Consider the following 16,505-nt stretch of genomic DNA (forward strand, 5'->3'; position numbering starts at 1 on the left):
TTCACATCCATTTTCCTTGCCATGTGGTTTTAAGACTGCTAATATCTTAGTCCTTCAGATTTTATGTGGTCCTAGTTCCTTTTATTGATCTAGAATTCCTAGGTGGGAGGTCTCATGGGGAAGGAAGGCAGGGAAGATTCATTATTTTATCATTTTCCTGTTACTTCTGAAGGAATGCTAATGTCAATTAAACATTTATTCATTTATTTACAGAGTTATGAGGCTGAGCTGCGCAGTATGGTAGCTATTTAAATTTAATTTAAATAAAATTTAAAATTCAGTTCCTCGGATACACTAATCACATATCAAGTGTCCAGTAGCTGTGAGCACAGATACACAGTATATCTATGATACTAAGCAATTCTGTTTTATAGTATTGTAATAAGATACTATTAAATGTGAAAAATTGAATATAAAGTTTTTAAAATTTGCAATGCCACAGGAAGAAGAGTTCACTTATTTGAGAATGGTATAGATACAGGATGAGGAGCTAGAGGCTCTGTATTCAGATGTGGGAGAATTAGGCTGGAGGTAAAAATAGGTACTACAGGGGCTGGGGATTTAGCTCAGTGGCCTAAGCGCCTGCCTTGCAAGCAGGCAGTCGTGAGTTCGATCCCTGGTACCAATAAAAACGAAAAAGACAAAAAAAAATTGGTACTACAGACTTGGAAAAATGTGGAGAAATATCTTAGCCATCTTTTCCTTTCCCTCTTCCTCTGCACAAAGAATAAACATTAGCTGAGCATGGTAGCACATAGCTATAATCCCAGCCCTCAGGAGGCTGAAGCAGGAGAATTGTCGTGAGGCTAGTCTGGGTTACATACAGTAAGTTCCTGATTTAGAAATGAGTTTTGTTCTGGTAGAATGTTCATGAGTTGATTCATTCATAGGTCCAACAAATGAGTCTTATACTATAGTTTCATTTATGTTTCCATAGTTACTGCTTTGCATGCTTAGCAGTCCTCTGCATATCACCTACTTCTGGACATTCTGGGCTCTGTTTGAGTACTGTACTATTGTATACTATGTACACAGCAGCACAACTGTGACAATGTCTGGCAGACCTCTGAGCTCCTTCCATAATTTGTCCCCATCTATGTATGTTTGTTTTTGTTTTGTTTTGTTTTTGGTACCAGGGATTGAACTCACAACCTTGCATTTGCCACGCAGGCACTTACACCACTGAACTAAACCCCCAGCCCTATGAATGTTTGTAATGTGAGGTCTGTTTGTATCTGTGTAAGTTTGAAACTCAAATGTTAGTAAGTCAGGAACTTACTGTAGTGAGCTCAAGATTAGCCTAAACTACATAATGAAAACCTGTCTCAAAAAGAAGCATTGAAAGTTTGGAGTACAGGTAAGGAGTAGATGCCTGTGTTCCTGATGTTTTTGTTTGTTTGGATTTTTTATTTTATTTTATTTTTGTTTTTTATCTTTTGGGGCATTGTTAGCCAAGTACTAATGCAGATTTGAAGGATGAGGCCTGATAAGCTTGGCATACAGGAAGACTTTGCATAATGGAGATCAGAAACCTGGGCAAGAATACATGTACCACTAGAAATAATGTTGGTACTGAGCCAGTTCTTGATCCTATTCTAAGATATTTTATGCCACATGAAGGCTGAAATTAAATCCAAACCATTGTTGGAGGTGTGATAGGTACGTCAATGAAGCATGTGATCCTAACAAACATTAGGGTATATAAGGACAAATCTTTAAACATATTTTTCAAATGGGCTAGAAGGGATTATGTAAGTAAAGAAGAGTATTCTTGTAGTAAGGGATAGCTTCATCAGGAAAGGAGTATAGGTCTAGACCAGTCTGTCTGGATTAGAGGATTTGGGCTGGTAAGTAATGGGATGCATGTTAAGATCAGTTTATGAAGCCAGGCTAAAGAGATTAGTTTTTGAAAGAAGGGAAAAAGAAAGTAATAGCACAGTATAGAATTGAAAGTAATCGAACAGCATAGAAACTTGAATACTTGTGAATGAAAGGTTGCCATGGCTACTTTTATCAAACTTTTATCTTATGAATCTTTTCAAATAAAAATAAAAATCTCTTTGTGGTCTCATTATCTAACAGTGTTTAGTGCTTACGTGACATTTTAGCAAACAAGATTTTAGGAAGGCTAAACAGAAATGTAGTGAAAAGTAGAAAGAATAAAATGAGAAAGACAAACTGGGGAAGTATTGCTTTATTTTTCAGACATGAATATGGACCTGAACTCAGGAGGTAGATTTAGAAAGAAAAACAAAAAGATGGATTCAAAAGAAGAATGACTGGAAGATGATAGGTGGGATACAGAATAATAGGAAGAAATGAAGGGGATCTGAGGTTTTGAGATATAAGAACCAAGATATTAATAGAGATAGAGATGGAGGAGGGAATCAGTGTTGGTGGAAGGAAGGTGAGTTTGGTTTACAGTGTATTGATTTCAAAATATGCACAGCAAGGAGTTAGAAATAAAGAAAAACTTAGGGCCACAGGGACAGATTCAGGAGCTATGTAGTCATAAAATTATAGCATATTGAGGCAAGAAAGGGACGTCATAATCAACTAACTAGTCCTGTCTAAGAGATTTCAAATTGTATAAGTTCTGCCAGGTAGGTACATACGTATCCTGAGACTGTATTCTCTGGCTTTCTAATCCAGAGAAAGCAGTACCATGCTATTTCCTGTGGGTAAAAATTAGATATAAAACAGGTAACACTTTGGAGGCATATGGAGTAATTTGAAAAATAAAGTAGTAAAGTGATTCCATAACTGATTGTGTTGGATTTAGTTTCCTTTGGGGTCAAAGTTTACCTTTACTTGTGGTTCCCTGGAAATCACCTTGCCATTACTACCCTAAAATCTGGAGATCTTTGCTAGATCCAGTATTGGCTAATAATTCTGGTTTCTGAAGTTCCTGGGAAGATTAGAGACCTTGGTTTCCGGTTACTTCACAGAGTTGCTAGTTTAAGCAGTCTTCATTTCTACAGATATTCTATTTGTAGAGGTTCTACTGGAACATCAAGACTTTTGTTTGTTTGTTTGTTTGTTTGTTTGTTTGAGATGGTATTACTATATAATGTAGGCTGGTCAGTGGAGTCCTAAGAGGGGATAACTGAAGATTAAGAAAAAGCTAGATGCATACACATTAAATGGAAAGCTGGGACCAGATGGACTCTGACCTCCCTGATGGAGAGGCCATGACAACCCAGCACTATCTGCATCTTTATTTATAGACAATAAAAATTGGGGGAAATGTGTGAAGGGATCAAAAGTGCAAGGTCTCAATGTTTTGCTGGGAACACTGAAAGTGAAACTGTCTCAGAGGTATCTATGATATAGTTAACAGGGAGGAATACCAAGGCCAGGCACCTGCTGGACTGGCCTTGCCCTAGTCTCAGGGAGCTCGATGACTTCTAGCTCAGCTGCAGCTCAGCCACTCCCTGCACTTGAACTCACTATGTAGCCCAGGCAGACCTCAAATTTGTGGCAATCCTGCTTCAATCTCCCAAGTGCTGAAATTATCCTGTGTGCCACCATACCCAGCCAAGACATTTTCTTTAAAACTACCAATCCCTATACAGTGGTAATTCAGTTCACAAACTCAGTTCTCTCCATGACTGTGGTCCCAAACCAAACTAGAGCGGAACTGAATCAAATTTCCCCATAAGATCAGCATTGAAGCTAAGTATTACATTTGATTCAAAGTATGAATCATAAAGGAATTTTTTCTTTCTTGCAATTAGATTATAGGACTCACAGAGAAGACTGTTTTTGTTGCCTTGGATACGGTTTCCTGTTTGGAGCAGGGCAATAACTGTAGGACTGTGGCCTCCACAGCTATGAACTCCCAGTCCTCCCGATCTCATGCCATCTTTACAATCTCCATAGAGCAAAGAAAGAAAAATGACAAGTAAGTTATGTTTAAAGAGTCAAGATTTTTTTGTTGTATTAAGAATGAATAGACTGTGTCTTCAGTTGATTTGACGAATCATCAAACATCAGTATTGTAAGCATTAGTGACCAGTGGAGCTATTTTTATTGATTTGAAAGAAAACGAGAGCTGGCAGATCTCTTTGATACTCAGCTACTCTCAACTTTGTGTACTGTTCTCATTTGTGTGCTCCTGTCATCATCATAGGAACAGCAGCTTTCGCTCCAAGCTGCATCTTGTAGACCTTGCTGGATCAGAAAGACAGAAGAAAACCAAAGCTGAAGGGGATCGTCTAAAAGAAGGTAAGAATAATTTAAGGTCACAGCTGTAGATGCAAACCACTGTACTGTTATTGGTATTGTTGGTGTTTTGAGTAGGTTATTTCAAATCACATTGTAATAGCTACATTTCAAATTAGAGGCTGATTTCACAAATGGTAAACAAATTATTTCTTTCCCTTGCACTCATTCTCTAATTCAGGTATGAGATTTGGATTTGACCCTTAGATTGATTTCATCTTCTTCAGGCAAGTTTTAGTTTTGTTTTACTTCCTCAACCACTTAAAATTTAAAAAATCAATATCCAAATGCTGTCATTCCAGATATTCACTGTCCTCTCCTGTTTGCTGTCACATATACACCTCACCAGTATGATTTCCATATGTTTATTTAAGTTGTTGGATTTAAATGATGAAGCTTCTCAGGCCAGAAAAGCCCCACAGTTTATATTATTAGAAACCTTCATCTAATATGATAGTTATTTGGTGATCTGTACGTTTTAGGAATGGCTCTTAAGGGATTATTAATCTGTCTAACAAAAATTAATACCCAATGTGTCTTTCTCAATTTTGTTCTTTAAGAATCACATAAAAGATTTTGTTAAATGTGTTGCTAAGTCCATATATACTATCTCTACTATGATTCTTACAACTACCACCTTGTTAACAGCATTGCAAAGAAATAAAGATTAACCTTTTTCTTGTGAATTCAGGGTGCTGCTAGTGCTCATTCTTCCATTTGTAGGATCTTGTAAGCTATTTTTGTAATAATCCATTAGAGATTTACTAGCCTGTAGTTTATGGACTACTATTTTCCCTATTTTTAGAAATTGAAATTACATCTGCCCAGTCTTCTAGCACTTTTTCTCCATGATTCCTCAAAGATCAGTGACATAATTTCAACAGTCACATTTCAAATTACTCTTTGTTTTCTAGACTATTTTCAATTCATTTGGTCCAGGATTTTTGAACTCATATTAAAGTAGTTGGGTTCTCATTTACTACCTCTTTAGTCATATTTTTAGTCAAAAGAGGGAAACAAAAATAGTAATTGAGGAATTTTACCTCTTTGTCATTTATCGTTAGAGCTGGCACAGAACAGAAACTTACTTCTTCCCCAGTTTTTGTTCTGAATGTATTCTAAAATGTCCTTTTAATTCTACATTTGCATGTTGACATTTAGCCTTCTTAGTACTAGTTTTAAAGATTCTTTTGTTTGGGGGAGGGAATTGTCTTGCTATGTAGTTCTGCTAGCCTTGAATTCACTATGTAGTGCAGGCTGGCCTTGAATTCGTGGTAATCCTTAGCCTTTAAGTGCTGGTATTACAGGTGTGCATCACCACAATCAGCTTTAAAGATTCTAATACCCTTTCTTTATATTCTTTTAAATGTATAGTCTCAGTTGTTTAATAGATTTATTGATATATAATTCACATACTATAAAATTCACACACTACAGTCTACTTTTAAAATATTTTATCACCTTAAAAAGAAGCATCATACCTGTTAGCACTCATTTCTCATTCCCAACCCTTTCCCTAACCTGAGGCAGCCACTAACCTACATTGATATAAATGTAGTCTATTGTGACTGACTCGTTTCACTTAGCATAAGGTTTCCTAGTTTCATTTATGTTGTAGCGTATACCAATACTTCATTCTTTTTAATTGTTTAACAATACTCAGTTGTATGGCTATCCACATTTTATTTATCCATTTGCTCATATCTGATTTTGTGAATATTCATGTATAGTTTTCATGTGGACAAAAGTGTGTAATTTTTGAGTATGTACCTAGAAATGGAATTCCTGGGTCATATGTTAATACTTTTCAATTTCCTTTTTTGAAAAATTGAGGTGTAATTAACATAACAAAATTCATCCTTTTTTAAAGTATAAATTTCAGTGGTTATTAGTATATTCATGAGGAGTTGCATAACCAACATAATAATACATTTTAGAATATTTTTATCACCTTAAAGGTAGCTCATACCCATTAGAAATCCTCCCTATTTTCTACTTCCTCATAACTAATTCTCTGTATAGATTTCTCTACACTAGGCATTTCATATAAAAGGAATTATGTAGTTTGTGTTCTTTTGACACTGACTGCTTTCATATAGCATGTTTTCAATATTCACATATTTTATAGCATGTGTCAATATATTTTTTATTAACTATTCTGTGGTATGAAAATGTGCATTTCTCTGAGTATCTAAGAATGAAATTGTTGGGTCATATGGTAGCTCCATATTTAACTTGTTGAAGAACTGGTAGACTTTTCCAAAGCAACTGGACCATGTTACATTCTCACAAGCAATATAGGAGCGTCCTAATTTCTCCACAATCTCACTTGTTAGGACTTTTTAATTGTAGTCATTCTAGTGGGTATATAGTGGTATCTAGTTGTAGTTTTCATTTATATTTCACTGATGTTTAGTGTTGTTAGGCATTGGTCCATATATTTATTGGCAGTTTGGAAAAATGTCCATTCTTATCATATTTAGGTCTTTGATTTAGTTTCAATTAATTTTTGTATGTGATATGAAGTGGTTGTCCAAATTCAATTTGCAAGTGGATATCGAGTCTCAGCATCATTTATTGAAAAGATTATTCTTTCCCCATTGAATTTTCTTGGGCTCCTTGGCTAGAAGTACTTAGAGTCTCTGTTCTACTCATCTGTATATCTATACTTTTTATATTAGCTTCACACTGTCTTTATTGCTGTGTATTTGTAGTATGTTTTGAAATTGAGAAGTATGAGTCCTCCTCCAAATTTACTTTCAGGGTTGGTGTGGGTTTGGGTTTTTGGTATTTTTAAAAAATTTTTAGAGAATAAGTTTTATGCCTCTTTTTCAAACTGTTTATTAAGTCTATATATTGATCTTGTATCAGCAACATTAAGAGCTTGTTTATTAGTGCTAATAGTTTTAATAAATCTTTTTAGAATTTTTATATAGAAGATCATATCATTTATCATTTATATTAATATCAAGATCAGTTTCTGTTTTTTTCCAGGTTCCATTGAATGGAATATTGTTTTGTATTCTTTAATTTTTAATCTGTGAATTTTTTTGAATTTAATATTTTTCTTTTCTGTTGCATATTGTTGGATTTTGTTTCTTGATTCATTCTGTCAATCTGTGTCTTTTGATTGGGGAATTGAGACCATTCACAATGAGAACTATTACTGAGAATTACTGACTTATTCCTATTATTGATTTCCTTAGTTTTGCCCGTTTCTTAGCTGTTTATCCTATCAGATGTTTTCATTCTTTCTTTCTTTTTTTTTTTTAATCGGTACCAGGGGTCGAACTCACGACCGCCTGCTTACAAGGCAGGTACTTATGCCGCTGAGCTAAATCCCCAGCCCCGAGATGTTTTCATTTTTTTGACTCATTGGTATTGTTTGCTTCATGTCAGTTTCTAGGGCTGAGGATTTTGCTCAGTGGCATAAAGGCCTGCCTGGCAAGCATGAAGGTTGTGAGTTCAATCCTCAGTACCTCCCCCAAAAATCTCACTTTCTATATCCTTGAATATTTTTTATAACGCAGGTTTTATGGTCATGAATTTCTCAGGAGCACCTTGTCATAGAAATAATTACAGAATACATAATTCAGAGTTCGAAGTTGTTTTCCTTTAGGGCTTGAAACACTTCAAACCCTCCTCGTCTTTAGGGTTTGTGTAGAAAAGTCTGCTTAATTCTAAAGAGTTTACCTTGATATGTGTGATTCATTGCTTTTTCTAACAGATTTTGTTCCTGTAATATACTTTTGGGTGCTTTGAGTATAATGTGAAGTAGAAGAATTCTCTTTTGGTCACAACTACTTGGGGGGATCTATCTGCCTTATTTATCTGTATGTTTATTTCCTTTCTTATATGTGGGAAGTTTCCTGCCATTTCTTTTTTTAACACAGTGTCTTGTTATGTAGTTGAGGCTAACCTTGAACTCATGGCAATCTTTCTGCCTCAACCTCCCAAGTGCCAGATTACAGGCATGAACTGTCACACCCAGCTCTGCCATTATTTCTGTAAACTGGATTGATATGCCAAATTACTTGAAATAATTACTTTCTTTGTGAGTAAACCTCCAACTTAATCAGATTTGTTTCAATGCATTTGTTTCAGTTTTTACTGATTACTTTTTTCCATTTTGATTGATTTTTTTTTTTTTTTTTTGTCTTTTTCATTTTTATCGGTACCGGGGATCGAACTCACGACTGCCTGATTGCAAGGCAGGCGCTTATGCCGCTGAGCTAAATCCCCAGCCCCTATGATTGATATTTTTTTAAAAATTTATGTAAAGCATTTACAAAGGATCTTTGTATCTTCCAAAGGAAGATTTAAAGAAAGAAAAACTTAAAGTAACTATATTTAATAATTCCTGCTTATCCTGTTTATCTCTTTCCTCTACTTTGTTCCCTCTTTCTCCTTATAGATAACCACTATTTTTTATTACTTTGATTTTTAAATATAAGCAATTATATACTCCTATTATCTTCCACCAATATTTTATATGTTTCTTCCCATTTAACCATCTAATGTTATGTCCTAATGATCATTCAATAGTAATATATACAGATATTTTTGAATTTCAAATTGCTGTGTAGTAGTCAGTTGATACATGCCTTACATATTCACATGGAACCTCCTTTTATAGACATTTGGGTGGTACAGTGAGTTTTTTAAAAAAATATTTTTAAGAAAATAAAACTATCAAGACAAAATAGTGAAATCAATACAGGACTTCAAAACAAGACAATAGGAAGTCATCAATGGCTATCATAATGCCTCTCCTTTTCTTCAAAATAGCTGTTCATACTGTAGGAGACAATTTGAGTGAATCCTCTTGAATACAGAACAATTGCTGCAACATTAGTCTTATTTCCATATACTGATATGTACAGAACGGGCTATGATATTCCCTTCTGCCTTCTATTGGTTCCAAGAAATGCAAATAAGGCCAGTGAAAATATTGATATGTGACCTTTGAGGCCAGCCTGACAGTCTCCTGTTTCCTTGCGTAGTGCTTTTTGTAAAAGATCTGAGTACAATAGGATGGCAGAGCCAGTCAACTCTAGAAATGTCAACTGGGTATCAACCGTAAAATAAAGAGGCTATGAGTCCCCAGGGCACAAAGGTTTATATATTGGGAACTGAAGCAACAGCCTCTGAAAATGATTTAAATGCTACTTTAATTGAATTATGTAGATTGATCCTTCTACATGACCTTCTTCCTGCATTTTGCAAAGCTTCTTTTTTCCCTACCTGGCTAGCCAGCTCAAGTGACTCACAATCATCACTGTTACTCATCCTCAAGCCACCTCCTTCTTCACAAGATAATAGATTGAGGGAAAGGCCTTGGATCATGGCCTTTGTCTGCATATCTCACTTGGATCAGGTTTAGGACACTTTGGCTGCCCTAACTTTGAATATGTCTTTGTGTGTTTACTCTTATCATGGGTTGCATTAGAGGTGGTAGATTAGAATTGACTGTTTGGGATTCCAATAACAACTCAATGGGATTACAAATATAACTTTCTGAATTGTGAGAAAAATTAAAAAATGGATTACAATACTTAAATTACAATATTCAATATTAGATTACAATACATACCATCAGACATATTAAAATCAAAGCAAATAAAACAGAAGAAAACCATTCAAAACAAATCAGTGAAGTGATACAGGAATTTCAAAACAAGATAATAGGAAATCAACAATGGCTACTGCAGTGCCCCCTGCCATCTTCAAAATAGCTGCCCACACCATCGGACCTAATAAAATTAACAACAGAATGAAATGAATCAAAACAAAACAATGAAAGTGATACAGGATTTCAAAACAAGACAATAGGAAATCAACAGTGGCCACCATAACATATCTTGTCATCTTCGAAATAGCTGCACGTGCCACCAAACAGCAAAATTAAACCAAGCAAAACAGAATAAAACCAATCAAAACAAAACAATTAAAATGATACAGGACTCCAAAACAAAACAATAGGAAATTATCAATGGCTACCACCTTTCCTTTTTAAACATTTCCTCCCTTTTCACTTTCATGATATCTTTGGTACATTTTGGATCCTATTAACTCAATTCAGTTTTTCTACTAGGGAGACAGCATAGTGTTCACCTGTTTGAGTCCAAACCATTTCACCCAAGATATAATCACAAGTGCATGCATTTACATACAAGAGCCTTGTTATTATCCTTCTTTATAGATGAGTAGCTTTCCATTGTATAAAAATGCCATATCTTTCTTATCCATTTTGTAGTTGATGAGCAAGCTACTCCTACTTTTTTCTGATTCCCTGTCACATGGAGCATTGTTTTATCTTCTTTAGTCTATGATTTCCTTTTGAGTTAATGTGTTTCACATATACCACATATTGATGAATCTTGTTTCTTGATCCACTCTGCCTGTGTTTCTTTTTATTGGTGCATTGAGGCCATCTACATTAATGGTTATGGCCAACATGCACTAGTTCATCTCTGCCATAATTTTTTCTTGCCATTGGTTCCCTACTTTTCCCTTCCAACTGTCTGCCTCACTCAGTGATCCCACTTTGCTGCTATGAACATGTTTTTAATGTCATTTGTGATATCTCCTAATTGTTCATTGACTCCAGTTAATCTTAAAGTTATACTTCTTTGTCTTACCTAGCAGCTGCTTGATTGATTTCTCATGGTCCTTGGCTATTTTTGAGAAATCTTTCTTTTCCTGGTCACTAACTGCAAGCCTGTCTGCAATATCTGAGATTTTCTCCTTACCCTGGCCTAATCTGCTTCTAATACTTTCAATGGAGTTTTTATTTACTAAATATCTACTTGAATCTGCTTTATGGATTCCATTTCTTATTATGCTGAACTTCCCTAATGTGCTTAAGCTTGTCTATTTTTTTTTTTGTCTTTATCTGCTCTAACATCGCTAAGCATTTTGTGTATTTTGGTAATCTCTGTAAGTTATTTGAGAGATTATTTCTGACTTCATTTTTTCTAGAGCCTCGTTCAATTACTTTGTTGTTACCACTCTAGAGAGACCTGGTGGGTAGCTTTCAGATTTTCCCACCTCATTGCCCTCTGGGTTTGCCTTTGGTGAACTGGATATCTGGGGTTGCATCTTATTTAAGTGTCTTCCTATTTCTTTTCTTTTTTTAGTTTAATTCTTGAGATGATGCTCGTATACTGCCTATGGTGGGTTGCTTTATTGGTGATATTTAGGACCCTTAGGTGATGAGTACGTCTGTGTGTTATCTTCCAGGTGTAGCTTCGTTTTGAGTCTATTAAAAGACCTTACCTCTTCAGTATGTTGGAGATGAGAAGTTGTTACTCATTTGGCCTAGTCTTTGGTTCTTTGGCACTGTGCCACAGAATTTTCTGTGACCTTTAATTAATCTCAGTCATGGATTATCAGGGCCAACAGCTGTTTAGAATGATTATGTCAATTTTGGTTGTAGTGGTACCAATAGAATCAAACACAGTTTAGAAAACAACAACCTGAGCTAACTCTTAATTTGCAGCTTTTAACCATATGAACTAGATTTTTTTTTGATTATATAAAAAAATGTAAAACAAACTAGATAATTATGTGCAATATGTAAGTCTGTAACGTGTTAAGTTTGCCCTCAGATTGAAATTGAAAATGGATTAAGGAGAAGATAGAGAAGTAAAAAAAGAGGAACAGATTGCAAGTAAGGTTGGAAGACAAAGATGGATCCCGTCAACTTGTGAAACTGGAGCAAAAGTCTGAAAGAAAAGAGAGGTGGAAGAGGTTAATGGTAGGAGAAACAAACCACACTCACAAAGAGGTTAGGAACCACTCTCAAAAAAAAAAAACAGTGAAAGAGAAATGAAAAACAAACTAAATAACACAAAACAAACAAACAAGAAGAAAAAGAAAAACAAATATTCCACTTCCAGGATTGTCTCTGCATTTAGTAGCAGACAGCCTGTGGAGACCGAGTCCTGAATCATGCCACTGTAAACCAATAAGCCAGCTATTGCTTTATGGCAGAGTAGTAGATACCCTTAGCATGCCTGCCCTGAGACCAGACTCACTGTGCTTGCCAAGCAATTTCCATGGGTCTGTGCCCAGCTAGGAGCTGCTAGAGGAAGCTGGCAGCAGTTTTGGTTCTGGGCTTATCTGGCCCAACTCCGAAATGGCTCCCAGGAAGTTGCTCTCTCCTATAGGAAGACTGAGTCCTCTGTACTCACCACCAGCTAATGCATTCTGCCACTCCCCTCCACTGCCATGTCTGTCTGCAGAACCCTTTGAAGTCGCCAGCTGCCAGCTGCCACTGTCACTATGACCATGCATCGTCAGGTTCCAACAACTCCTCTTGTGTAGTGAGTCCTGTCTAAGGGTGAAGGCACTGGCGGCCTCTGCTTTCTTTGAAGTTTTTCTTTTTACCCTTTCTTTGGGCTTCAGTTTCCACTTCAAATTCTCCCTGGGTTCAGAGCATCTACTTCTTTCCTTATAATGCTATGTTCCAACATCTGGATGGTGACTCAGACAAGCTGTTTTCTCACTGCTTACTGCTCCACCATCTTCCTAGAAGTGTTGACCTCATTTTCCCTACCATAGCTTTGAGAAATTTTTGGAGTGCTGGTTTGTTAGCTATGAATTTCTTAACATGAACTTATTTCTCCATTTTTTTCTAAGACAAGATTTTTCTGTGCGCTTGGCCTTGAATTCATGATGTAACCAAGTCTGACTGCGAACTTGGCAGCGATCCTCCTGCCTCAGCCTGCAGAGTGCTGGAATTACAGATATGTGTCACCATGTCTAGTCTCTCTACCAATTTTGAAAGATAGAATTTCAGGATACAATCAGTCTGGGTTAGAAGTTGTTTTCTATTAGGTGTACATCTACTACTTTTTAGTTGAAAGACTTCACTCCAATCTGTCCTTGGTTTTCAGGTTCATGTTGAGAAGTTGGATGCATTTCTAATGAGTTTAACTTTATTAATGATTTGTTGCTCTTTTTACCTATAGCTTTCAAGATTCTGTCCTTCTGTTGGACTTTTGGGGTTTTGACTATGATGTTTCTCAGAAAGTTTCTCTGCTGGTTGTGCCTATTTAGGGTTCTGTATGCCTCACTTAATCTATGAGTTTAATTCTTCCCCCATATTTGGAAAGTTTTTTGCTATTATTTCTGTAGACAGGTTTATTGTATCATTTGTGCTTTCATCTGAATTTTCACTAATTCCAATTAATCTTAGATTACTGTTCTTTGCCTCATCTAACAGCTATTATATTCATTTTTCATTATCTATTGTTTTTTCTAAAGTATTTCTGAGTAATTTGTTACTGACTAACACTTGTCTTATAGTTCTGATTCTTTGTCCTCACATTGATCACTTTTGCTGCCAATACTTTGAACAGAATAATCTAAATTTCTTCTGTTTGGTGTCTTTTCATGTAATCTTTGCTAAACTGGTCAATTGTGTTTTGTTACGTTTACCTCAGCTAGCTTTTCATTAGTTGTCTTCTGTAAACACATTGACTGTGTATTAAGTACATTACCTGTTTAATTATATCTAATTTGAGATCACCAAGAATGTTACTGGTTTGTATTTTTAATCTTCTCTGTTACTTTGAATAATCAAGCTGTGTGGCTTTTAATTTCCTCCCCCTTGGTGACCCATGGGTCAACTCTGGGCGTGTTGGAAATATTTGAAGGCATTTTGTTGCCCTGTCTCCTTATGTTTCTTTTATTTGGTGTGTGCAGTGAGGATTGCAGGCTATTTATAGTGGAAAGATTTTGTTACTAGTACAGAGAGACCTCTTTAGTTAGTGGCTGGTTCTCAGTGATATACACTAAGTATGGCTAAAGATAGGCCATTGCCTCTGTCCCAAGATCTAATGACTTTTGTTAATTTGGGAGTGGAAAATGCATAGTAACTGGCCCAGCACCCAGTTGTCCAGAAATGGATCTCTGGATTATTCATGACTCCAAGGCAATCCAGATATTGGCATACAGGGAAAACCATTTAATAGCAACAACTATGCAACCCTGGCAATAGTAACACAGTCAGCAACTGTAATGGCATGAAAGACAAACTTAATATCAATATACTTTAAAAAGAATGATATACCATCCTTTGCCATAAGAAAGAAATCTATAATCATCATATAAACACTAAGACAAACCAAATATTGACATACCCTAAATATCTAAGTACAATCACTGTACATCTACTAACAATAAAAAAATATTCAATAGTAACTGCATAGAGTTAACTATGTAAAGATTAATAAAGTTTAATAGTTATTTCTCAGAGGGGGTGGGGAATGAGAATGAAACAAAATTTGAAAAATTAATAAAAATCAGAAGAGAAAAGGGAAATTAAGTATCTTACTAAGAACTAAAAGGAAATTAATAGGATTAGATAAAGGTAACAGAAAACAACAAGCAAGAAAAAGATGAGAAAAGGAAAACAAATGGAAAAAACTCAAATTCTCAAAAAATCAATGATGAAGCCGGGCGTGGTGGCTCACGCCTGTAATCCCAGCACTCGGGAGGCTGAGTGGGAGGATCGTTGCGAGTTCAAGACCAGTCTGGGCTACAAAGTGAGCTCAAGGCCAGCCTGAACTGCCATAGCAAGACCCCGTCTCAAAAAAGACAAAAAAAATCAATGAAGGAAAAAAAATGAGTTCAAAAATTCTTCTGTATATTTAAATGAGTGATTTCCATTCAGGATCTGTACTCTTGGAATTGAGCAAGTTACGGTTTTCTCTACTATCTTTACAGCATGCAGGTTTGTCTGTATAGCCCTAGCTATGGCAACCATCCAAGCTATGGCTTGTACTTGCTCACATTGGTAGATAGAGAAAATAGCATCTAGCTGGATGTAGGTAGCAAGTTAGGGAGTTCAAGCAGACTATTTAATGCTAGCCCTTTTAAATTCAACCTAATGTGAAGGCCACTCATTACAGGGCCTGGCTACTCACCTAGGAGGGTGGGACCCTGTGTACTTAGCACCCTGAGCTTAAACTTCTCAGGAGGGATCTACGTGTAGCCCACGCCGCCTCTGCAGCTGCTCTTGTGGCTGTTATTCCCCTAATACCTATGTAAGGTAACACTGGACACCTTGAAGTATAGTTGTTCTGTAGTTGTTCTCTGGCTTAGCCTTGTACAATTAACCCCTTCCCAGAATGGCTTACAATGAAACCCTCTCAGGTGTGCCAGGCATCTTTAACTCTTTAACTCTACCTTGCCATGGAAAAGGAGTCCCTTTTATCACAAAACCTAATGCTGTTTTTACAGTTTAGAATAGTCATGGGCTTTTCTTGGGCTAGCATTATTCCTAATAGCCCCAAACTGGAAAGAACTCATATGTTCTAAAACACATGAAAAGTTTATCAAAGTGATACATCCGTGCTATTGAATACTTTCAGCAGTAAAATGGAGTGAGCTATGATTGGTGTGTACAGAATCTTCTATGAATCAGTATGGTTAAGTAAAAAAGTCAATTTTGAAAGTTTATGTACTATACAATGCAGTTTTATAACACTTTCTTTTTTTTAAGTTTTTATTTCACATAGAATAAAATTCATCTTTGTGCTTTTTTGGTTTTTGTTTTTCTGAGACATGGTCTCAGTATATAGTTTAGGCTGGCCATGAATTTACTGCATAGCTCAAACTGGCCTTGAACTCACAGCAAACTTCCTGCCTCAGTCTCCTGATTGCTGGAATTATGGGCATGCACCACCATGTCTTAATTTTAATGCAGAATTCTGAGTTGTAATATGTGTATAGAGACATATGATCAGCCGTACAACAAGAATATAACAATTTCTTCATTCTGAACAACATTTTTTCTAATTTTTTGGAACCATAGCTTTTTCTAACACTAACCTCTGGCAACCACTTGTTGATTTTCTATAACTATAGCATTCTTGAAATAATAAAATTATGCAAGAGAATAGATAAGTGGTTGCCAGGTTTTAGGAAATGAAGTGTGAAGGAGAAGGTGTGGCTATGAAAGCACTAGAGAGCCTGTGGTGATAGGATAGTTTTATATCTTAATTTTGGTGGTGGTTAGATGAAGTCATATATGTGATATAATTGCATCAATTACTCATATGCCCACATTAAGTATATATAAAAATGATGAAAAGTGAGTAAGTTCTGCAGATTGTATGTATATTAATTTTCTGTTTTGATATTGTCCTATAATTATACAATATATTATCATTAGGGAAGACTGGGTGAAGAGTACCTAAGACCTTAAAAACTTTTTTGCAACTCCCTGAGAATTCGTAATTGTTTCAAAATAAAAGATTTTAAAAATAAAA

At 35.9% G+C, this 16,505-nt stretch overlaps 1 protein-coding gene across 1 annotated transcript in view; it reads left to right on the forward strand.

The window, feature by feature from the left end:
- Positions 1 to 16,505, forward strand: part of Kif4a (kinesin family member 4A) — a 115,217-nt gene that overhangs the window by 5,212 nt on the left and 93,500 nt on the right. The window contains exons 6-7 of the mRNA XM_013153713.2: positions 3,738 to 3,904; positions 4,133 to 4,227. Coding sequence (XP_013009167.1) covers positions 3,738 to 3,904; positions 4,133 to 4,227 — 262 coding nt within the window. The remainder of the gene's footprint in view (positions 1 to 3,737; positions 3,905 to 4,132; positions 4,228 to 16,505) is intronic.

This window comes from Cavia porcellus, unplaced genomic scaffold (genome assembly GCF_034190915.1).
Source record: "Cavia porcellus strain 051 isolate PalLab524CR breed Dunkin Hartley unplaced genomic scaffold, mCavPor4.1 scaffold_3, whole genome shotgun sequence".
Lineage (NCBI taxonomy): Eukaryota > Metazoa > Chordata > Mammalia > Rodentia > Caviidae > Cavia > Cavia porcellus.